This window comes from Giraffa tippelskirchi, chromosome 3 (assembly GCF_054371585.1).
Source record: "Giraffa tippelskirchi isolate mGirTip1 chromosome 3, T2T-mGirTip1v1.2.pri, whole genome shotgun sequence".
NCBI lineage: Eukaryota > Metazoa > Chordata > Mammalia > Artiodactyla > Giraffidae > Giraffa > Giraffa tippelskirchi.
This window is the reverse complement of record NC_137277.1, coordinates 54,851,919-54,874,305: the sequence shown is the minus strand read 5'-3', so window position 1 is coordinate 54,874,305 and position 22,387 is coordinate 54,851,919. Positions and strand designations below refer to the sequence as shown.

Here is a 22,387-nt window from a genome sequence, read left to right as displayed (position 1 = left end):
ATGGTGTCCCTGATGGACAGAGTGGCAGGCAGCTGGCACGTGCCATGGTCCCAGTCTGCACCGGGATGGGAGCAGGGCAGGGGAGGCCTGGCACAGGGTGGTTGCAGTGTGCGTGTCCTGGGGTACAGGGCCAAAGCTCGACGGGTGTCTGTGTCTGACCTCTGCCTAATAGTAGCACAAATCTGATCCGGGAGTGGGGCGGGGCCTGCTGGAGAGCAGACCCCTGCCATCAGCCTTTTGTTCCAAAGGGGTGGGGGGCGGGCTCTCCCAGCTGTTTTGAGAAGCAGTTTGTGTCTTGGATAGCAACTCCCCACTTACACCCCAGTTTTTAAGACTGTAAAAATTGGGCCCTTGAAGTGTAAAGTGAGGAGCCTGCTCGCTCTGGGTTGTTAAGACATAGGGTTCTTTATCTTCCTCTCCGTCCCATTCCATTTAATCTCTTACCTGAGAGTAGAGAAGGACTAGAATATGATGGGAATCACAGCTATAAACTCTGGGATTGCCGAATTAATGAAGAAGTAGAATATGAATTTGCCGACGAGAAGAAAACCTGGGTTCATACCCCAGCCCCAGAGCCCCACTTCCTGTTGCATGCAATCTGTTGGGTGGGACTTGGTCTGATAACAGGCCAGGGACCACTGCCTTAGCCTAAGTGCCCCCTTCCCCCCAACCTCTTTTCCTTCTCAAATTTCCTTTTATTTATTTTTTATGTGAAAGACATTGAACACAAAGCAATTCTCCTTAATCTCTCACCTTTTGGGGGTGTGCGCAGCTTGTTACGGAAGAGTGATCGCCCAGCTTGCCTGCACATTGAAATCACCTGGGCTGATGAAAAAACAAAAACAGAACCTGACGCCCAGGCCTCCCCCTGAGAGTCTGATTTAATTGATCTGGGTGCCACCTTGGGGTTTTAAAACTTCCCAAATGATACTAACAGGCAGCCAAGTTGGGGAATCTCTGTTAAAGAAGTTTAAAATTCTCTTCCTGAAAGAAAGAAGACTGTCTCTATTTACAGATAAGGATAAATAAATAGACAAGTCTGGGAAGATTTGCAGGATGCAAGATCAATGTACAAACCTCCCCTCTTCCACAGCCGAGAGGCTTGATGTGGATCTTTCCGTTTTTCCTTGGGATTATGTGAACGTAATCACAAATGCACAGTGGTCTACAGCTTTTGTTTTCTGTATCATGGCAATTTTCCCATGTCAATACATGAGATCAGCTTCCTTCTCCAAAACTGGTATGTCCATAGGTTCTGCAATATATTTAGCAGTCATTCCTCTGAGTTTTGCTTTAAATGATACCCCAGTGAACATTCTTTTTTATAACGTTTTATTTTATATTGGTGTATAGCTGATTAGCAAGCAATGTTGTGATAGTTTCAGTTGAACAACTGTGAAGAGTCTCTGCCATTCATATATGTGTATCCATTCTCTTCCCACATGCCCCTCTCATCCAGGCTGCCATATAACATTGAGCAGAATTCCATGTGCTATACAGTAGGTTCTTGTTGGTTATCCATGTAAAATAGAGCAGTGTGTATATGTCGATTCCAAGCTCCCTAACTATCCCTTCCTCCTGCCCTTCCCCCCCAACAACCCTGAGTTCCCAGTGAACATTCTTAATACATTCTGTGTATATACACATCTGCCTGTTTGTTTTTTTTTTTTAAAGGAAAGATTCTGGATGTGAGATTTGGGGGTCACAGGATAGGATCATTAAGTTTTAAGAGAACTATAAACTTCTTTCCTTGTTCTGTACAATGCCTTGTTTGCACAGACCCTTGGTTTCTGGATTTAATGTGGAGTTGACCCAAGTTCAACCCCTTGACTGTGTGACCTTGTTATTTTAACCTTTAGAATGGTAATATGTATTCCAAACCAGGTAGTTGAGGATTAAGCAATGCAAAGGAAAGCATCTAGTGAGGTTGTGTTTGAGAATCTGAAGCTCCAAGGTAGCATCGTTGAAGCTTTCTGCCTGAAGGGATTAATACAGTCTTCTGAGCCCTGGCCATTGCTTAGCTTTGCTTTTTGTATTTTCCAGTCCCATTACTTCATCTTCGAATATTAGCAAGAAGGTTTATCTTTACAGACAAGGGAGTTTCTGTTAATGACCCCTCCCCAACGCCTTCACTTTGGAGCAGAACACTCTTCCTGGATTCCTTCACCAGCTGTCATGTGCTGGTGAATCCTTTGCTGGTCTTGTTAAATGGCAGCAGGTGGTTCTGTGGGCCTGGGCTGGATAACAGGTTCTCAGATGATGCTCAGTGCTTCTGTCCATAGACTACACTTCGAGAAGCAAAGTTTCCAGGACTGTTTTGCAGTGGTTGAACTTTCTCTTGCCTTGGCTGAACATGAAAGCCACCTCGGGAAGGAGAGTGTGCTCTGGTGTTGCCAGAGTGTGCTGATGTAGGTGAATTCAGATAGTTGTTCAGTCACCAAGTCGTGTCTGTCTCTCTGTGACCCCGTGGACTGCAGCCCGCCAGGCTCCTCTGTCCTTGGGATTTCCCAGGCAAGAATACTGGAGTGGGTTGCCATTTCCTTTTCCAGGGGATCTTCCTGTCCCAAGTATTGTGAACCCACCACTCCTGAATCTCAGGTGGATTCTTAACTGCTGAGTCACCGGGGAAGCCCAAATTAAACTAGTCCAAATTTAACGGTTCAAGAATTGTGAAAGCATTCACTTTATATCCACAACAAAGCACAAACCACATTAAGGAATAATTCACCATAACAGTGGAAGATTTTTCATTTTAAGGATTCTTGTCATTTTTGCAGACAAAATAAATTTTGCTGGTAGGGAGACAATGCATGCAAGTGTGTATTCTAGAATACGTTTGTCACATACCTTTCATGAGAGTTAACCCTGCTTTACCAGCATTTCATATATGTCTCAACTGATCTTATACCAGCCATTCCTTACAAACTCTGTCCCTGTCTTAACAGGTGAAGAAAGCTAAGTTTCCTGTCTCTCTTGTCTACTGCCTTCCTTTGGGCTCTTATTCCTCCTTGCCTGGATCTGACTGACTAGGTATTCAGCTTCCTTTCCTTTGACATACAGTTTTTCCTGCTCCCGGAATAAGCTAGAAGCACAGTTTGGAAGTGTGTGTTCCTTGCAAACCAAAGCTGGTTCTCTGTTGACTGCAGAAGAAAGTGCACCCTCTGCAGTGGGTGCAGGAGCCTCATTGAACCCGCTGAACAGCCTGTCACACGACCCAACTTCCACAACACTGTGTGTGTTGCTGGCCCCTCACCGTGGGGCACCTCCATCCCCTGAAAAATCTCATTCGTCCTTTGTTCTGACTTAATCGTAGCCTAACTATTTCCTTGACTGATGATTTGGGGGATGCTTGCGAGGGACGTGTCCACATGGATTTCCATGGGTATTTAAAAATGCTCCAATACCACCTGAACAGTTTAAACCTGGAAGTTTAGAGAGTTAAAACCCTAAACACAACTAGTCCCTTGCGGGGGACATAGGGAGAATTTGGCATCAAGAAGTGATGCGGAAGGGATTTGGCTTCAGGAGAGGGCTCCGTGTGTTTCAAGGGCGTGTGTCTGGATGAGGGGGCGGGGTGTCTTCCTGTCCCCCCCCCCCGCCCCCGTGGGTCACCAGCAAGGCTGTGCCCGGAGGGCGGGGCGTGGGACGCTCGCGGCTGGCCTTCCTGGGCATTGAGTGCCATCAGGAGCCCTTGCCCGGCTCTCACAGCTCCCCCTCGCTCTCCTCTTCTCGCAGGTGTCATTACTCCACACCTCCAGGATGACGATCCAGTTCCGTTCACTCTTCCCCCTGGCCCTGCCTGGAGTGCTGGCGCTCCTCGGCTGGTGGTGGTTTTTCTCCCGTAAAAAAGAGCCCCTCGACAGCCACGACAGAGTGGCAGAGGCCGGCGCGGTGGCGCTGCGGGCCGGCCCTGCTGCCCAGGAGGCGCCCCCCGCGGAAGACGTGCGTCCTGGAGCAGCCAGCCAGCCGCCCGAGAGGGAGCTGTGTGGCAGCAGGCCCTCGGTGGAGCCGCCGGCCCTGCTGCGGGCACACCCGGCCTGCAGGAAGTCCGAGTCCTCGGGCAGCCTTCCCAACCCCGCGGACACACGATTCCGCCAGGGAGCGTGCAAGGAGGTGGAGCTCGCCCTCGCGGGCGATGAAGCCAAGGCTCTCCCTCTGGAGTATCCCCTGCCAGCCCCCAAGGGCCTTCCGTTCCCACACGAGGCGGTCGAGGTGTGTAAGCGAGAGGCCGTGCTGGGCCGGCCGGCGGGACGGGGCCCCCAGGGCCAGCCTGCAGCCTCCATGGAGAAGCCGGGCCCAGGAGAGAAGGCCCGGGAGACAGGGCGGGCCGAAGGCACCGGGGACGCGGTGCTGGGAGAGTACATGCTGGAAGAAGGGCCGGCGTCCTGGGAGCCAGGCCCCGAGTTACAGAGCAGCCGGGGCGAGGACGTGGCGGTGCCTGAGGAGACGCTGGCGCCCCGGGGCCGGACAGGCCGAGCCTGGCAGCAGGGCGGGGAGGAGACCTGGGACAGAAACGAGAAGATCGAGCAGGCTGCCCTCCAGATCATCTCCAAAGTGATCTTGGAGGCCACCGAGGAGGTGCTGGCCACCACTATGGGCAAGATCGCGGGTCGGGTGTATCAGGCTTCAGCCACCCAGCCCCAAGGGCCGAAGGAGGAGAGCTGTGCCCCCACCAGCCAGAAAACCCCCCTGGGCCTGGAGGCCTTGGAGCCCACCCTGGCTGCGGCGGAGGCGGCCGCTGGTCTGAGGGACACTGCCCTCCTCTCCACAGAGCCGCCGGTGGCGGACCTGCCAGCGCCAAAGACCTACGTGAGCTGCCTGACCAGCCCTCTGTCCAGCCCCACCAAGGACAGGAAGCCAAAGAACTCTGCACACCACATCTCCCTGGCCCCCTGCCCTCCGCCAGCTGCCCCCCTCGGCGAGTTGCTGGACGAGGCAGGCATCCCTGGGGAAGAGGCCACCCGTGTCCCCTGTGTGTCTGACAGCGGCCAGGCTGTCCCCTCCGTGGCCTCCTCCCGGCAGCACTCAGATTCCGCCAGCGCCTCGGGGCTCGAAGACTGTTGTACGGAGATGGCCTCCAGCCCCAGGGGCGAGGCCGCCACCCCACCGCTGCCTGAAAGTACTGTGCCCGTCAGCAACGGGGTGCTGAAGGGGGAGCTGTCCGACTTGGGGACTGAGGATGGATGGACCGTGGACGTGGAAGCAGACCATTCGGGAGGTAGGCGGGCCTGGGGTGTCCCTGAGAGGAGCGGGGTGTCCCCATTGAATTGGGAAAGGTGGCTGGTCTGCCTCTGCTGCTTCTGTAGTTCTTCTACACTGTGTCCCAGCGGCCTGCAGAAATCGGGGTACAGCAGAGAGCTGGTGGGCAACTGAGAGTTAACCTGCCCTGAACCCCAAAGCCACAGGAGCTGTAACTTGGTTCTGCAGCCAGGGACCCTCCCCAGCCCTTCTGAAGGAACTAGCTCAAAGTTGGGTTCACCCATTAACTTAAGTGTACTTACCTGTCTTTACACACTAACTTCCTAATAGCTTTTTTAAAGATGGAGAGGCCCCTTTAGCTTTAATCCCCTTGAGTACCAAGAATGGGTGAGCTTTTTCAATGGTTTATTTCCTTTTAATAATGTGCTTGTTCCCATGTCTTCACCTGCTTTCCTTCTCCAGAAGCTTTTTCAGGGTAAGTGCCCAGAGAATGGCCACAGCCTCGAATCCTTGCGGGAGGCTCGCGCCTTCCTGCCTGTTGCTGTCACCTATTCCTTCGCAGAGAACCTCAGCCTTTTCCTTTCTGTGCAGCTGCAGTTCCACCCCTGGGAAAGGGGCACTTTGGTAATGAAGTGTCCAATGGGTTTTTCGAGTGCTGACCCCAGCGTAGACGGTTCAGACTGCTAACTTACAGGTCAGCAGCTCCTGACCCTGGTTTTGCAGCTTCCCTGGGGTATTTCCACTTATCTCACGGGAAGAGGCCGCAGATTCCTCCGTGGGTCTCCAGCTTGCTTGTCCTGGAGATGGTCCCTGTCATTTCAGCCTCAGGAAGGTTGGGACTCTTGCTTGGGAATTTTACCGCTCTCAGCAGCATCTGGTGTGCACCACATGTTGTCACCTGTAAGATGCTATTACTGATTAAGACCCTGCCGTTTTGTGTGTACCTGTGATAGAAAAAAAAGTGCTGCCAATCACGAGTATAGAAAAGTCAGAGGCCGTAAGATGCACCCAACTTCAGGGATATTAAATTTTTTTTTTTAAGTTATTTTAAAGCATCTTAAAATGGATGGAAATCTTTTGGAAATAAAGGAGCCCCTCAGCCTTGTCATGCGGACCCCAGTTTGGCAGTAGTGGCTGCTCGGATGAGTCCAGGCTGCAGAGGAGGGGTGGTGGGCGGGGGGCCTGAGGATGGCAGGTGGAGGCTGGTGAGAACCACACACAGCATCCTCCAAGGAAGTCAAGGCTCTGAGTGGCCTAGGGACCAGCAGCTGAGGGGAGCCTGCTGGAGTCCCGATGTGGCCCGAGCGCCCTCTAAGTGTCACCAGGGTGGAGGCCCGTCCTGCTTGGTCGGCCAGCAGCTGGGGGCCGCCTCGGCCGCAAGTTGGCTAAGCAGACTTCTTTCCAGAAGGGTGGTTTTCCCGGCGTGAAGCTCGTCTGAGCCCCTAGTGCTGACTGAGGCGCCTCCTCGTAGCTGGGAGGAGTGCCTGCCTCCTCTGTCCAGGCAGGGCTGGGGTTGCTCGGTAGGGGATAATGTCCGGGGCTTAGAGAAACCATGTGGAAAATAACCTAGTTAGTAGACCTTAGGAGTGATCTATTTCTGGCAGTCGAGTCTCCCATATTTCAGCCAGAGCCACTTCTCTGAAGTCGTCTTACCCCTGTGTCTCAGTTGTGGGCTCCCTGGCAGACCCTGAGTTGGGGTGTCCTCTTGGGACTGAAGACCCACCGGGAGCCCTGAGAGCCTTCAGCAGTGCACAAGTCAGGCCTCAGCAGAGGGAGCGGGCCTCCTTCCGTCACCCACTCTTCCAGGGCTCTGACGGGGATGAGAGCAAGTGAGAGCAAGGACTCGAGTTCTGCTCGGCTGAAGGCCCCCGCCTGAGTGCCCTGGCCTGGGGCCTTGGGGACCAGGGGCCCTTCATCTGAGGAGCTGCTTAGTTGAGTGTGGACCAACTGTGACCAGTTGGGCTCCACTGAGACCTGCACCAAGTACAGGCTGCTGAGAGCTTGGGGACCAGCTGGCCTGTCCCTTCCCCTGTCCTGTGGGCTCCCCTTGCTAAGCCAACATCAGTTTCTTCCCAGTTCACCACTTGTGTCTGCTCCAGCAGCTGTGCTGGGCGCGGCTGCCAGTTCAGCAAGTGGGACTGTAAGTGACAGGCTAAAATTAGGTGTATCTACACCCCCAGTCCGCCTTTCATTGGGGCTGTTCTGAGCCTCCTAGACTGCAAGTTGACAGTCACCTGCCAAGCCTGAGGAGTGGGCGTGGGGCGGGGGCCTCCCGGGAGAGTGAGTTTGGAAGTTGTACGTTATTAACTGCTCTGGGCCCGTGTCTCTGCGTGCTGCTTCCTCCCCTGCAGGTTCAGACGGGAACAGCATGGACTCAGTGGACAGCTGCTGTGGCCTCAGGAAGCCTGACGGTTTCCAGAATGCCCAGGCAGGCTCCAATCCCAAGAAGGTTGACCTGATCATCTGGGAGATCGAGGTGCCAAAGGTAAGGGCTGTGCGTGCTAAGTGACCCTGGCCGCAGGGTCAGTGGGCTTGGGAGAGGGGACCGAGGAGGGAACCGCAAGCAGGGGAAGCCCCCCCGCCCCGGGGAGTCGAAGGCTGAAGGGGTGGGAACCTCCACTCTGCCTGAGTCTGGAGAGCTCCCCATAGAGTAGAGTCCTTCCAGCTGTCCCCGGGGGCGTCCTCCTCACACTCCTGGCTCCTCCCTTCCTCAGGGCTTTTCTTGGCGTGCGGGGCTCAGATCTGTTTGGAGATGCTAGTAAAGCGAGGCTGAGGGCAGGGGCTGGCCAGGAGTCCCTTCATCATGCTCTCCTCATGCTCTGTAACGCAGACTGTATTTTATAATTGAGCACAGCATAAATCCGTATTTTAGAGAGCTTGAGGAATATAGCAGTGTAGGAAGAAAATAAAAATCAGCTTAATCCTACCCCCGAGAGTGACTAGGAAGACTTTTATTTCCTTCTCATCTTGCACCCTGTGGTTTTTAAGCAAAACTAAGATTATGTTGCTTTAATTAATGCTTTTAAATATTTAACAACTTAATTTTCCTGTGTTATTCTTTGAAAATGGAATTTTAACTGCATGATTCATTGTGTGAATGTCAGTTTACTTCACCAGTCCCCCAATTCCAGGGTGCTTAAGTGATTTCTAGCTTCTTGCTTTTCTAACTTATATCTTATTAGCTTGATGTTGATGTTTGTCTCAGGGGCTCAGAAATAATTGACCAGCTGCATTCTCCTGGGGCCCCTAGCCTCCTGCCGAGGTGGAGACTTGGCCTGGTTTGACCTCGAGGTCAGGCAGGCCTCTCTGACCTGCATGGCTGGCTCCCTTGGTTATTTCTTTCCCCCAGTGACCCTGAGGGCAGTGCTGCCCTCTTCTCTCTCCTTCAGTGGTTGCAGAGGGCACACCCATGCAGCTTTGGGTGCAGAGTGACCATGTCCCTAGCAGCTTCGCTGGGTGGGGTCATTAGGGATTGTTTCAGAGTTTGTCTTATAATGGGCTGAGTTTGGCTCCTCTGGCCCGCAGGGGACGTGTGCTCTGGAATTGGCAACAGGAGCCCAAGGGTTCTTTCTTAGACCTTTATTTTCACACTGAGCTAGTTCTTTGGACCTGAGCAGACTTGGAGAGGTAGAGGACTCTTAAATCCAACCTTGTGCTTAGAAACATCCAAGTGTCTAGGAGGAGAAAATACTGCCTTTGCAGCCTCTGAATGTGAGCCCCATTGTTGGGGAGGAGGTGAAAACTGCGGAGTCCTGGAGCCCTGGAGCCGTTGCCTGGTACAGCTGCTTAGTAGCTGTGTGCAAGGGAAAGGCGCTCAGTCGAGTCCGACTCTGTGCGACCCCATGGACTATACAGTCCATGGGATTCCCCAGGCTGGAATACTGGAGTGGGTAGCCTTTGCCTTCTCCAGGGGATCTTCCTGACCCAGGAATTGAACCGGGGTCTCCTGCATTGCAGGCAGATTCTTTAGCAGCTGAGCTATGAGGGAAACCAGTAGCTGTGTGAGCCTGGCCAAATTAACTTAACCTCTCTGGGTTTGTTCTATCAGCTGGGAGATGGTGATAGACAGATGCTGTTTGTGTCCTGCATTTACTCTGAGTAACAGTAGGTGCTCATAACAGTGCCTGGCGAGGGAGTGCCAACAGTATGCGTGAGCCTGGCCTGGTGTGAAGCAGAAGCAGAGGCGGGCCTTGGGGAGGCTCGGGTTTGGTTTCCTGTTACCCTCTCTCTCTCCCGAAGCACCTGGTTGGTCGGCTGATCGGCAAGCAGGGACGCTACGTGAGTTTTCTCAAGCAGACATCTGGTGCCAAGATCTACATTTCCACTCTGCCTTATACCCAGAACATCCAGGTCTGCCACATCGAAGGTCAGTGGCACCTGCTGCCTGGGTTTTATGACAGTTTTCTTACCTGGAACGTAAGTGACTTGAAGCATTTGAGTCCCACTTGCTCCCTTTCGAAATCTAAGTCTCTGAATAGAAAGCCCTGCTTCTCACCCCAGGTGAAGGGAGTGAGAGTCTTCCCTTTAGCCTCATCTTCACTTCCGGTATATGAAGGATTCCCCCAGATCTTCTGGCTGGGAAAGGGGTCGGCATTTGGGTACGGGCCAGGGGTCCTGGGCTGATGGTGGATGAAGGCTGGGCCTCCCAGTCTGCTAAGCTCCTGTTGCATTAGTGCAGTCATAAACAATAGAGGCCAAATTTGAAAGGGCAACAGGCTTCCAGCTTTAGATGCGTTTCCCCCTGAGGCGAGGCTTGGCATTTTGGCACCTTAAAGATGCACCTGAACTCTGGGAAGAGTCCGGTGCGGTGGGGGGTGGGCATGAGTTCAGTTTTGCTCTCTGTCTTGGCCCTGTGACTGTGGACTCCCCCCACATTCAGGCTCTCAGCATCATGTGGACAAGGCGCTGAACTTGATTGGGAAGAAGTTCAAAGAACTGAACCTCACCAACATTTACGCTCCCCCGCTGCCTTCGCTGGCATTGCCTTCTCTTCCAATGACTTCCTGGGTGAGCATGCCCCTTCCTCCCGGCCGGTCCCAGATGGAAGCTCCTGAGGCCGTGGGCAAGAAAAGGCCCGGGGCACTCTGAGGCCTGCCCCCTCACCTCCGGCCAGCGGTCAGCTCTGCTTTTAGTTCTCTGGGTGGGTTGGGGGCCAGGGTGCTGTGGGAAGCCAGAGGCCTCTTGGTCCCTGCTTGGAAGGACCACTCTCCCCGCTTCTGCCACTTGGGCAGTCTGTGTTCTCAAGACAGTTGCCTTGAAAGGACTACTCTCTCCTGACTGGCTTTGTGCAGGCTGACTCAGGACTCCTTAGAGCTGTGCCTTGTCCTGAGTCACCTCTGAGACCTGGTTGGGAGACCCCCACAGTGGAGTCGGGTCTAGCGATAGCCCTGGTGAAGGAGGCCCTTCCCCTTCTGTCCTCACGAGGGGCACCTGGGTCATAAAGGGAAAGAACCCCCACTCCACCTCCACCTCTGGGAGCCCTAGCAGAGGAGGAGCTGGCATTTCAGGGCCTGTGTGCTGGGGCTGTGGGGTCTCTGGGGCCTGTCACCCCATCCCTGCTGTGTGCCTCCAGCCCTATGAGCTTCGTCGCACTGGGATGTAAAACTGTAGGTCTCTAAAGGCAGAGAACACTGCATTTCACATGTAGGGTGAGTGTGCGCTCCAAGAAAATGTTTAGGATGCTCGCCTTTTCATTCTGTGTCTCCTTCCCTCCGAATACCCTTGTGCTTTGAGGGGAGGGGTGGATGTCCCTTCCTTTCTTGTGGTTATCTGGGAGTGGGCTGACCCCCACTCCATGCTTCACTTCTGAATCATTGGGTTTTCCCATGAGGCTTGGCCCCAAACCCACTCTCTTTTTTTCAAGAGGTTGCATGGTGGTGAGGCTTCCTCTCCTTGTGCTCTGAGTGGCTGGTGGGGCTGGAGCGATGGCTGTCAGCCCGCAGCACTGAGGGGGCGGCCGCAGGGCTGGGGGTCAGCGCAGAGCTCTCACCCAGAAGCTCTTTCTGTGGCCGCCTGGCTGTGAGGTGGAGTGGATGCCCTTCTGTGTCCATAGCACCTCGGTGTTGCCTTAGCTTAGAGAGATGCCAGCAGTCTGCAGTTCCAAGGAGCTGGCAGAGCGGCCCTCAGGCTTGACCGTCTCTTACTGTTGTTGTCAGTAGCCACCCCATTCCTGTTTGCCTTCCCTGGGTCTTACAGAGTCTTGAGAAGAGGTGGACTGGGCAGAAGCTATGCCCAGGCCAGTGGGCGACCAGACGCTCCATCCACCGTGGACTCCTGGGAGCCTCCTTGCCCAGCTGAACTGAGGCCACCTCTCGTGGTTACTTGGGGCATTGCAGGGCTAGGGCCACAGGGGAGCCAAACACTTTGAACAGCTGAAGAGAGTTTTCCTTGAACCTCTGCTACGTAGGAGCTGTGTTCCTTTGGTTTGCTGTACCTTTTTTGAAGATGTGCCAATTTGGAGTCTTGCCCTGGGGCTTCAGAATTTATCCCGGGTGTGAGAAGGGTTGCTGAATGCACATTGCTCCTCCCCTTGCTGCAGCTCATGCTCCCGGATGGCATCACTGTGGAGGTGATCGTGGTCAACCAGGTCAGCGCCGGGCACCTGTTCGTGCAGCAGCACACACACCCTACCTTCCACGCGCTGCGCAGCCTGGACCAGCAGATGTACCTCTGCTACTCTCAGCCCGGGATCCCCACCTTGCCCACCCCGGTGGAGAGTGAGTGCTGCCCTCGGGGTCAGAGGGGCGCCTGGGCTCTGGCCCGACTTGGGGAGAAGTTTTGGGGGTCTCCTCTTGTTCTGCCCATGATTTTAACCAGCAGGAGGCTGTTCTGGGGCTCTTCATGGGAATAGCATCCCTGAGTTCTTGGTGTCGGCATGGCGTGCGCTGGGCTCCGTTTCCTGGCTAGCTCAAGCTGGTGTTTCCATAGGCTGACGGAAAGAAGGGGTCAGCATACAGAGTTGGCACGAGGGTTCAGATCCCAGCTCTACTGCTCAGCTGTTGAGGGAGGTGGATGCCCACCTGGTCTGGGAATTGGGGTGGCTACTGTGTGTCAGACAGGCACAGTGCCTGCTGCAGATGCCAGTCCCACAGACGGTCCCAGTGTCCGGTGACAGTGGGTGGGGGCATCTCCAGTCAACAGGTGAGAAAACGAAGACTCTGAAGTCAGTGACTTGCCCAGGTGGCCCCTGCCCTGGAGCTGTGTTACCATCATCACCCTCATTAGCAGATATCTACTGTCTCTAACCTACCCCATCAGGGACTCCTAACCTGAAGCCCCCAGTGGGCTTTAAGACATAAGGAAAACTTGAAATTTGGGGGGCATTTTATATTAAGGTTTTCCTTTTGGAGGAACATTGTCAGGTTCTCTGATGTTGCTTCAGCCCAGAAGTGAAGACAGGTGGAGGCCAGGAGCTGATGGGGCTGTACTGGGGACTGCCCTCAAGGGCCAGGACACAGTGGCCAGCTGGTCACGGGCCCCTGCCCTTGCTGCCCCAGGGTGGGGTTGCTGGCATTCAGGGGCACTTGCTCTCTGGCCTGGTTGGCTGCCCCGAGCTTTACTGCTCTCAGCACCTTCCTGAAGCAAAGGCCAGAAGTGGGGTTTGGGCTTGAGAGCCCATGGTCTGGTCTGCGGTGGGCCAGAGCAGACCCTGGCAGCCAGCCAGAGATCTGCTGCACTTGAGGTTCTTGATTCTTTCTGGGACATTCCCTTCAGAGTATCAGGCAGATGCTGGTCCATTCCCTGAATTCTGGAATTTACGTGGTTTATTTCAGGTAATCTGTGTCCACCTCTGGCCTCATTAAGTCTCAGAGAAAGAGATGTGGGTGGGTACTTTCTGGTCTGGGGGGCGTTGGGGGCAGCAGAGATGCATGGCGGGCAGGCCCTGCCCTTGGTCCGTGCTGGGCCCTGGGGAGGGTCTGTGGCCGCCCTGCCCTCCGCCGGCTCTGGGCACACGCTCTCGTCTGCCCGCAGTAACGGTCATCTGCGCTGCCCCCGGGGCGGACGGGGCCTGGTGGCGAGCCCAGGTGGTGGCCTCCTACGAGGACACCAACGAGGTCGAGATTCGCTACGTTGACTACGGTGGCTACAAGAGGGTGAAAGTAGACGTTCTGCGGCAGATCCGGTGAGTCGAGTCGGCCGTGATGTCTGCAGAGCGGGCGCCTGGGACGTGGGTGGGTTCTTCCTGCTGCTGCCCACTCTGTTTGGGAGAGGACAATACAAACAAACCCTGTGCTCGCCTCAGTCAGACAGAGCGGAGAGGCCTGAATGGTGGAAGAATTGCAGGTGTCGTTCGGCACAAGGGAGGCAGCTTCTCTTTGGGCGCTCGACGCGAGCAGCGCCTCCGAGCCCGGGCCTGTGCAGGCAAGCTGGGAGCTGTGGCCTGTGCCTGCTGTGTGTGTGCCCCTGTGGGGCTTCACCCTGGGTTTCGGGGTCACGGCGCTGAGCAGGAAGGGAACGTCAGCCTGCGGTGAGGCAGCGTGGAGTCCAGGTTCAGCGTGGGCCTTGCTTGTCTTTCAGGTCTGACTTTGTGACCTTGCCGTTCCAGGGAGCAGAGGTGCTTCTGGACAGCGTGATGCCCCTGTCAGGTAACAGGTGGGGCCTCTGGCCTGGGCAGGGGGTGCAGCAGGTGTTGAAAGGAGGTCTTCTCTGTGAGACCCTTGTTCTCACCTTCCAGGCTTAAGCAACGCAGATTGTGGCCACTTTGTTTCCAATGACTAGTCTGGGTGAAGGCCCGAGAACTTGCATTTCTAACAAGTTCTCCAGTGGTGCTGGTCCTTGGACCCCCACTTTCAGGTCCACTGCTCTAGCCTCCACCCAGGCCTCCAGCTTTGAGAGGCTTCCTCCAGAGACACCTCTCAGTTCCTAGATACCCCCAGACCTTAACCCTGTCACTCCGGTCCTCACTGCCTTTCACCCTGGGTATGTCCTTGTTCGGAACGTGTATGATCTGACAAAGAATGCTGTCCGCGCGCCCCACCCGCTTGGAATCACTGCCCAAATTGGACTATGTGGCCAACTGCCTGGGTCTGAATTGCACCTGCATCACTGTGGGAGCTGGTTGACCTTCAGCCACTGACCCGTGTTTCACAGGTTTTCACCTGTAACGTGTTCCTGATTCCGTGAGATTAACAGTCCATTCAGCCTCCAAACCAGTGCTGGTGGAGGGGATGCTTCCACTGGAGGCAGAGTCCCTGTCCCTGTGCTCCTCCGCCCCCGGGGGGTGGCATGCAGCAGGCACCCCGAGTGTACCCAGGGATGCCTGGGGCTCTGCGTCCGGCATAGGTGTGGCTCTGCCCCACGAGGCAGTGTGTGGCGTCTCCTTGGAAAACCCCTGCGAGTTGTGTGATGAGCACCCTGCCTCAGTGAGAGTCGAACGCTGCTTTTCCTTCTCAGATGACGACCACTTCTCCCCCGAGGCTGACGCGGCTATGACTGAGATGACGGGGAACACAGCCCTGCTGGCTCAGGTGTGTGCCCGCGGGCAGGCGGGCGGGTCTGTCCCGGGAGTCCTCGCCTGGCGGCGCGGCGCCTCCAGCCTCCCAGCTCTCCCGGCTTCTTGGGAACAGACCCTCGGCGCCTGCCTGCCTGTGGCCCACACCCTGGGGTGGCCGGCAGTCTTGAAGGAGAGGTGCATGGGGTAGCTTGTAAACACGATGGGGGTTTTTTGTTCTTTCAGGTGACGAGTTACAGCCCCACCGGCCTTCCTCTGATTCAGCTGTGGAGCGTGGTTGGAGATGAAGTAAGTTCTGTCCTCTCCCCGTCACGTCCAGAGACGCTCTTGGTGGCCACGGTCAGGGTGGCGGTGCCAATGTCACCTGGGGTGTGGAGGCCGGACGTGCAGCCAATGCTCCTCACAGAGCTGTGGCGGCCCTGTAGCAAGACGTCCGTGGGCTTTCTTGGGCCTTGTCCCTTGGGGTTTTCCCCTTCGTCTCCTGGTACTAGAGCTTGGAGAGCCTGCTCGCGTGCTGGCAGAGCCTGTCCATGAACCCCTGGCGGGACCGGCCCAGTCACTGAAGCGCCTGTGGTGGGGCCTGGGCTGAGGGGGAGCTGCGCCAGCCTGGAAGGTGGCCCTGCTGCCGGGGCCGCGCTCTCCAGGACCTTTCTCTCCTAGGTGGTGTTGATAAACCGGTCGCTGGTGGAGCGAGGACTCGCTCAGTGGGTGGACAGCTACTACTCGAGCCTCTGACCCGCCCCCACACCGCCTCTGGAGTCTTCTTTGCACTGTTGAAATTGGGCTTGGCACTCAAGGCAAAGACTTTACAGCAGAATTACAAACACTTGTCCTCCCCAGAGAGTCCTTTCGTTCTGTACTGTTGTCATGTCTCTGAGACGAGGGAGTTGTGGGTTCTTTTCAGAGCCATCAGATGGCATGTAACAAGCCAGTCAGCTTAACCTGGTTCCAAGCTGTTTATAAAACAAACAAAAAAATGAAAGCAAAACTGTCTGAACTAGGTTGTCCTGCCCTACCCCCCCATTCCCTTCCTCCCGTCTTCCTGCCTCCATCCTATTTCCTCCCAAATCCGAACCCCTGTAAGCAGACAGGCCAAGGGATGTATTGCTTGCTTTTGGGGAAGGGATTCTTTTACCTTCAAGTCTTTCTTCAGGGAGCAAGACATGAACTAACTGATGGGCATCAATCACTTGAATAGCTGATGAATGAATTTGTGATTGTTTAACCGTTTTTTATGAACTCCCTCTAGGTCTCTAAGAAGACAGACTTTTTAATGCATCTGTAAATACAAAGCAATCATACCTCCAGCCTCAGTCAGCGAGAGAGGAGGGGGGAACTTATCTTGCCAAGCCTGGTTGTAATTTGTAACCATTTTCTATTTGTGCAAACTCTGTAAATATGTTTAAAAAAATGTAATTATTTTGTACAAGATACACTGGAGAACAAAGGGAACTCACAGTTTTTCCACATCCCATGTCATCTATGGCCGCTGCCGGTCCCAGCTCCCATCGCTTCCTGTGTAACCGGACAGGGTGAGCATATAATAGGGTGTGACCTGGGGATTTTTTTTTTTTTTTTTCTGTACAAATTTGTTTAAAAAACAAACAAACGAAAAAAAACTCATTGGATTACCTTGCAGTGGTGTGTGTTGATTCTTTTTTAGACTGACTTCATGCAGCATTGTGCAATTTAACTTAAACATACAAACATATAAATCTCAAATTGTATACGCTGTAGCTTTTGTTTTTTCCCCTGGTGAGCACAGCTGGGGAGTCATGGGGTGGTTGTGAGTGTGGCGGGCTCTAGGGTGCCACTTAAACTAGGAGACTCATGGCTCTTTGAAGAAATTGAGCCAGAAAGTTCCACCTGGCTTTTTCCTTTGCTCCGCAAGGTGGCAGCCAGCCTTCCTCTGGCCTCCTGCTGTGATAGTCTCAAACAGTCAGGCTTGAGTAGGAAGCCCTGGTTGCCCAAATTCTTTGTGCATTCTTAATAAATCTGTGAAGTGATTTAAGAGCAGAACCAAGTGTTGATCTAACGGCCTCTCCTCTTAAAGAGGCCTCCTCTCAGGGCCTTGAGCCCCGGCCTCTGGGCCTGCCCACTCCTCCGGTGTCTCTGGAGAGCTGAGAGAGCCCCAGGGCCCTTCACACAGAAGGCATTCTCCCCAGAGCTGCAGCCTCCCCCTGGCTCTGGGTACTGAGTGGGTGAAATACAGGCTTCAGTTTCCATGATCAGATGATGGTGGTGGTGGTGGCGGTTGTTCAGTTGCTAAGTTGTATACAACTCTTTGTGACCCCATGGACTGCAGCACACCAGGCTTCCCTGTCTTCACTCTCTCCCTGAGTTTACTCAAACTCTTGTCCGTTGAGTCGGTGATGCCATCCAACTATCATCCTCTGTCGTCCCCTTCTCCTCCTGCCCTCAGTCTTTCCCAGCATCAGGGTTTTTCCCATGAGTTGGCTTTTTGCATCAGGTGGCCAAGGTATTGGAGCTTCAGCATCAGTCCTTCCAATGAATATTCATGGTTGATTTCCTTTCGGATGGACTGGTTCGATCTTGCCGTCCAAGGGACTCTCAAGAATCTTCTCCAGCACCACAGTTCAAACGCATCAATTCTTTGGCACTCATCCTTTATGGTCCAACTCGTGTCTGTACATGACTACTGGAAAAACCATAGCTTTGACAATATGCACATTTGTTAGCAAAGTGATGTCTCTGCTTTTTAATACGCTGTCTAGGTTTGTTACAGCTTTTCTTCCAAGGAGCAAGTGTCTTTTAATTTCATGGCTGCAGTCACCATCTGTAGTGATTTTGGAGCCCAAGAAAAAATCTACCACTGTTTGGTATCAGCCTCATAAGGCAATGAAATGGAAATATCCCTGCTGGAATGGAGCTAGGCCCTCAGCAAGCTCTCGTGTGGTCTTAGCCACCAACAGCCCTCAGTCTGAGCTGTAAGTGGGTGTGATTTTGTCAAGTTGGGTTATACTGGGGCTAAGCTTTTTCTCTACAGCTTTCATCACTGGAACGGGAAGTGGTGTGTGGCGGCCTTTAGGCTAGTCTGAAGAGGGCTCTCGCCCCTGGGACTGCAGGCGTGGCTTCTCTCTTGGGGAGCAGTGGAGGGGTTTTGACAGCTGGAACCCATGATTCTGTGCAGGGCAGAGGGCAGGGAGGTGACGGAGTGGAGACCAAACCAGAGCGGTCCAGCCGAGACAGGCTTCCTCTGGGAAGGCTCTTGGGCTGACAACTGGTGGGATCAGGATCAAGGGCCCAGGTTCATGGAGGGGGGGATGTACTTGGTGTCTCAGGGCTGGAATATTGGAGAAAATGTAGGAAGTTACTGAGGAGCCTGTACGCTTTGGATAAACACCGTTTAGATTGCCATGGGCCTTGGATTAATTTCCAGAGTTCTGAAAAAGTTAATTTTACCATTTTGCTGGTGCTCGTGTTGCTTTTACCGAGGAGTGGATTTCCAGGTTCATGGAGGTCCTTATTCTGCCAGGCCAGATGGCGTCCCTCTGGTTGTTGATGTGTTCTTGGAATTACCCGGGACCAGCTTAAGTGTAAACTTGAACTCAAATGGGAGAAGCTGGGGCTGGAGAGGGCAGGGATGATCTCCCCCGGATGGGAGGGAGAGGTGGATGGCTGAGCACTGGAGCCAGAGGTCCAGCCTGTTCTCACTGCAGCTGCTTGTGTGGGCTGTAGCTCCTCTCTGGTCCTTGGGGCGCTGCTGCGGGAGAGAGGACTGGACCTAGTAGGGTGTCAGCGTCAGTGTTCTGGGGTTACTGCTGCACCACTGTAGGCTTAAGATCAAGGCTGAGCTGGAGTTACGGAGAACTTACTGTCAGATGCCGTGCTGCTTCACAGTAATCCTTGGTCCTCAAAAGGCTCAGAGGTAAAAAATCTGCCTGCCAATGCAGGAGACACAGGTTCCATCCCTGTCTTGGAAAGATTCCCTGGAGAAAAAAATGGCAACCCACTCGAGTGTTCTTACCTGGAAAATCCCATGGACAGAGGAGCCTAGTGGGGTACAGTCCACGGGGTCACAAAAAAGCTGGACATGACTTTGCGACTAAACAACACTTGGTACTCATGACCACCTCTGCGGTGAGCCAGGGCCTGACCCCAGAGATAGACGGTGGGGACTACAGTTTGCAGGTGGAGCGGATGTGAGACCGAAAGCCAGGTTCTCAACCACAACTCCTCTATGGCAGTGTGACAATGATTGTTCCTCCTCCTTTGTCCCCAGATACCACAGTGGCTCACTGACCAGCCTCTAGGAAAGTTTCAGAACTGAGAATTGGAAAAACACAGCTGAGTGATCCATCATTTTACCTCTTAGAAAAATTAAAATTTATGTAAACAAACCCAGGAGAAACTCATGGTACCTAGGCCAGACAGGAAACATTTTAAATCTGATCTAAAAGGAAAACAGTCTCCTGGGCGTCAAAGAATGTGGACAGAAAATGGAAAACCCAGACCCGTTTCTAGACCAGCTCTGTCCAGTGACATGGAGTATGAGACATGGGTATAGTTTGAAATTTTCTAGGAGTCTCAATAAAAAGGAAAGAGCAGATGAAATTAATAATAGTTTATTTAACCTATTTCAACGTGTAATGGGTGTTAGAAATACTGAGATACTTGAGTGTTTTTATACGAAGTCTTTGGAGTCCCATGTGTGCGTTTGCACTGGCAGCAGCTCAGGTGCTCCGCAGTCACAGGTGGCTGGAGGCTGCTGGTCTGGGCAGCTCAGGACTGGACTGTTGCCTTCATCACTATCACTCCAGTACAGACAGCCTCATGGGTATATTCTTACTCAGAAAATTCTGGGTTCTTTGGTGCATTTATTTCTCCAGATAAACTTTAGAATGATTTTTTTGGGGGGAGGGGATTGTGGAAAATGTTCTGCCACACCTGAAAATAATGCATTATTGTTGATTTGTTATAAAATTTTATGTAATGTATTAAATCGAGCTTGTAAATTAAATCTGTTTTCCTTTTTTGCTGTCTGCCTCCACCCCCTCCCCCAACTTTTTTCTTTTTTGCCTGTACTATCCATTTCTCAGAGAAGTACATTAAAGGATTTTGTATGTGTTGGCATTGTGTTTTCCTGTGTTTCCTCAACTACTCTCCTTTTGGTGAGATCTGGAGAGTCAGTAGGTGATGAATTTCACTTGTTGATCGTGACCACTGTTGTAATATTATTTGGTGTTTAGTTCATTTTCCTGTTGCTTTCTAATTGGCTCTTTTTGCTTTCATCATTTGCTTGGTCAAAAATTTTCCCTGGTGTAAATTTAGTATTCAACTTCTTGATTCTGTGTTATCAGTGAATTTAAGTTAGCCACTTTTCTCCCTGAACAAGAAGAAACTCAGCAGAATGTCAGATCTGCGCTTCCTGCAAGTATGTGCACACACAGACAGACATACACGTGTTCTGTGTCCCCTGAGTTGTGTTGAAATCATCAGAATACAGTTCAGAATTATAAACTTTTCACATATGCCTCTATCAAGAATGTTTTCCTGGTGACATTGAACTTCAGTCATGTTATCAAAGATTTTTGACCAACTCACTGTTAGGAGCTTTATTATTCATCTATTTCTTTTTCTTAAATTTTATTACCACAAAGTAAAGATTTGTTAACAGTTGAAGGATAATCACAATATTGTATTGTTCTGCCCTAAGCCAGCGCGAATCAGCCATGAGTATACATATGTCCCCTTCCTCTTGAACCTCCCTCTCACCCCTCTAGGTCGTCACAGCCCCTGTTTCAGTTCCCTGAGCCATGCAGCAAGTTCCTGCTGGCTGTCAGCTTACATGTTAGTGTATATGTTTCCAGGCTGCTCTCTCCATTCGTCCCACCATCTGCTTTAGTCTCCCCCATTGCAACCCTGCAAGTATGTTCATCAGTACCATCTTTCTAGATTCCATATATATGGGTTAATATACAATATTTGTTTTTCACTCTCATTTGTTTTTCACTTTCTGACTTCACTCTATAATAGGCTGTAGGTTCATCCACCTCATTAGTACACACATATGGGCACCTTATCTGACAAAGGAGGCAAGAATATACAATGGGGCAAAGATAGTCTCTTCATTAAGTGCTGCTGGGAAAACTGGACAGCTACCTGTAAAAGACTGAAATTAGAACACTTCCTAACACCATACACAAAGAGAAAATGGATTAGAGACCTAAATGTAAGCTCAGAAATAATCAAACTCAGAGGAAAACATAGGCAGGACACTTTCTTATATATCTGTTCCTGAGTTATTTTGATCCCCCCCCTTTTTTTTTGTCCACTCTTCTATGACTATTTTATTTATTTTCTTTTTCTTTTTCCTTTTTTATTTTTTTAATTATTTATTTTAGTTGGAGGCTAATTACTTTACAATATTGTAGTGGTTTTTGCCATACATTGACATGAGTCAGCCATCCTGAATCCTCCTCCCACCTCCCTGATTAACTTTTAAAAAAAGTTATTTGGGGTTGTGCTGGCGCTTTGCTGTGGTTAGTGGGGGCTCACCTTTTTTGCAGTGCCCAGGCTCCAGGGTGTGCGGGCCTCAGCAGTTGCAGCACAGGTGCTGGTGCCCAGGCTTGTGGGATCCTCCCAGACCAGGGGTGGAACCTGTGTGCCCTGCACTGGCAGATGGGTTCTTATCCACCAGGCCACCAGGGAAGTCCTTTTGATTCACTTCTGTTTGTTGCGTTTCTTCTGACTCGACTGTGTTTTCTGAACATGTAGGAATCGTTGGTCATCTGAACCTGTCTTTTTGCCCTTAGGTCAGCCTTAGTGTGTCTACTGGAGCAGACACCTGCCAAAAAACTGCCCTCCCTCCCCCTCCGCACAGTAGGGTGGCACATTCTGACACCAGGCATCGTTAGTGAAAGGTGGGTCGAGATCCGCCCTTTGTTCCAAGGCTGAAGCTTCAGGACTCAGCATGTGCCCCGTTGGCCCAGCGTCCGCTGAGTTCCAGGTGGAGACTAGACTGTGTGCCCAGGTCCCCATGGGAAAATGGTGCAGAAAGAGCTGCAGTCACTTGGAGAGGAGGTGTCGAGTATCCCGAGCAGGTCTGTTGTGAGTCATGAGGTCTGGGGGCTACGTGTGGCTTATCCTGATTAATGGTGTTGTTCTGGGCCCCAGACTTCCTCTGAGGACACGGAGCTCTGGCCGTGGCCTTGGGGGCAACTTCCCTACTCCCCCACCCCCGTCTGTGAACCACTGAATTAGGTGAGTACAGAGGCATCTGCCAGGTTTGACTTTACACTGATCTCTAAGGGCCTGCCTGGTGATTCCTCTTAGGAGGCTAACTTATTTTGTGTTTTTACAAAGCACATTATCTAGGAGAGATCTTGGCTGTTTGTTGCTAGCAATAGGCCCAACTAACATAGGGTGGGGACAGACGGCCCCCTCCTATCTCGACCTGGGATGGCTATCTCGTCTTGCCCAGCCCCCTGGCTTGGTGACGGACAAAAGCTCTGCCTGCTCCTGCTGGTCTCTCCTCTCCATTGAGTGCCTGCTGTATGCCAAGTGTGCTGTGCTGTGCTCGGCTTAGTCCCTCAGTTGTGTCTGACATTGCGAGCCTTCCAGGCTCCTCTGCCCTTGGGGATTCTCCAGGCAAGAATACTGGAGTGGGTAGCCTATCCCTTCTCCAGGGGATCTTCCCGACCCAGGAATCGAACCGGGGTCTCCAGAGTTGCAGGCGGATTCTTTACCAGCTGAGCTGCCAGATAAGCCCAAGCA

The 22,387-nt window shown here is 52.7% G+C and overlaps 1 protein-coding gene across 13 annotated transcripts in view; it reads left to right on the top strand.

Moving 5' to 3' along the window:
- The window catches only part of AKAP1 (A-kinase anchoring protein 1), a 30,590-nt gene extending 14,302 nt beyond the window's left edge, over nucleotides 1–16,288 (top strand). For 2 of the 13 annotated variants that reach the window (XR_014080766.1, XR_014080767.1), the window contains exons 2-12: nucleotides 2,946–3,030; nucleotides 3,736–5,218; nucleotides 7,551–7,684; nucleotides 9,439–9,569; nucleotides 10,079–10,206; nucleotides 11,738–11,915; nucleotides 13,171–13,321; nucleotides 13,717–13,784; nucleotides 14,593–14,666; nucleotides 14,876–14,938; nucleotides 15,311–16,288. Coding sequence is in view for 6 of the 13 variants with exons in the window: in XM_081585324.1 (XP_081441450.1) it covers nucleotides 3,689–5,218; nucleotides 7,551–7,684; nucleotides 9,439–9,565; nucleotides 10,079–10,206; nucleotides 11,738–11,915; nucleotides 13,171–13,321; nucleotides 13,717–13,784; nucleotides 14,593–14,666; nucleotides 14,876–14,938; nucleotides 15,311–15,385 (2,528 nt within the window). In the remaining 7 variants the exon portion in view is untranslated. Of the gene's footprint in view, nucleotides 1–2,945; nucleotides 3,031–3,685; nucleotides 5,219–7,550; nucleotides 7,685–9,438; nucleotides 9,570–10,078; nucleotides 10,207–11,737; nucleotides 11,916–12,912; nucleotides 12,972–13,170; nucleotides 13,322–13,716; nucleotides 13,785–14,592; nucleotides 14,667–14,875; nucleotides 14,939–15,310 lie in introns of all 13 variants that reach the window. The other 11 variants (XR_014080769.1, XR_014080768.1, XM_081585322.1 and 8 more) reach the window with 7 other exon arrangements.
- The last annotated feature ends 6,099 nt before the right edge of the window (nucleotides 16,289–22,387 follow it).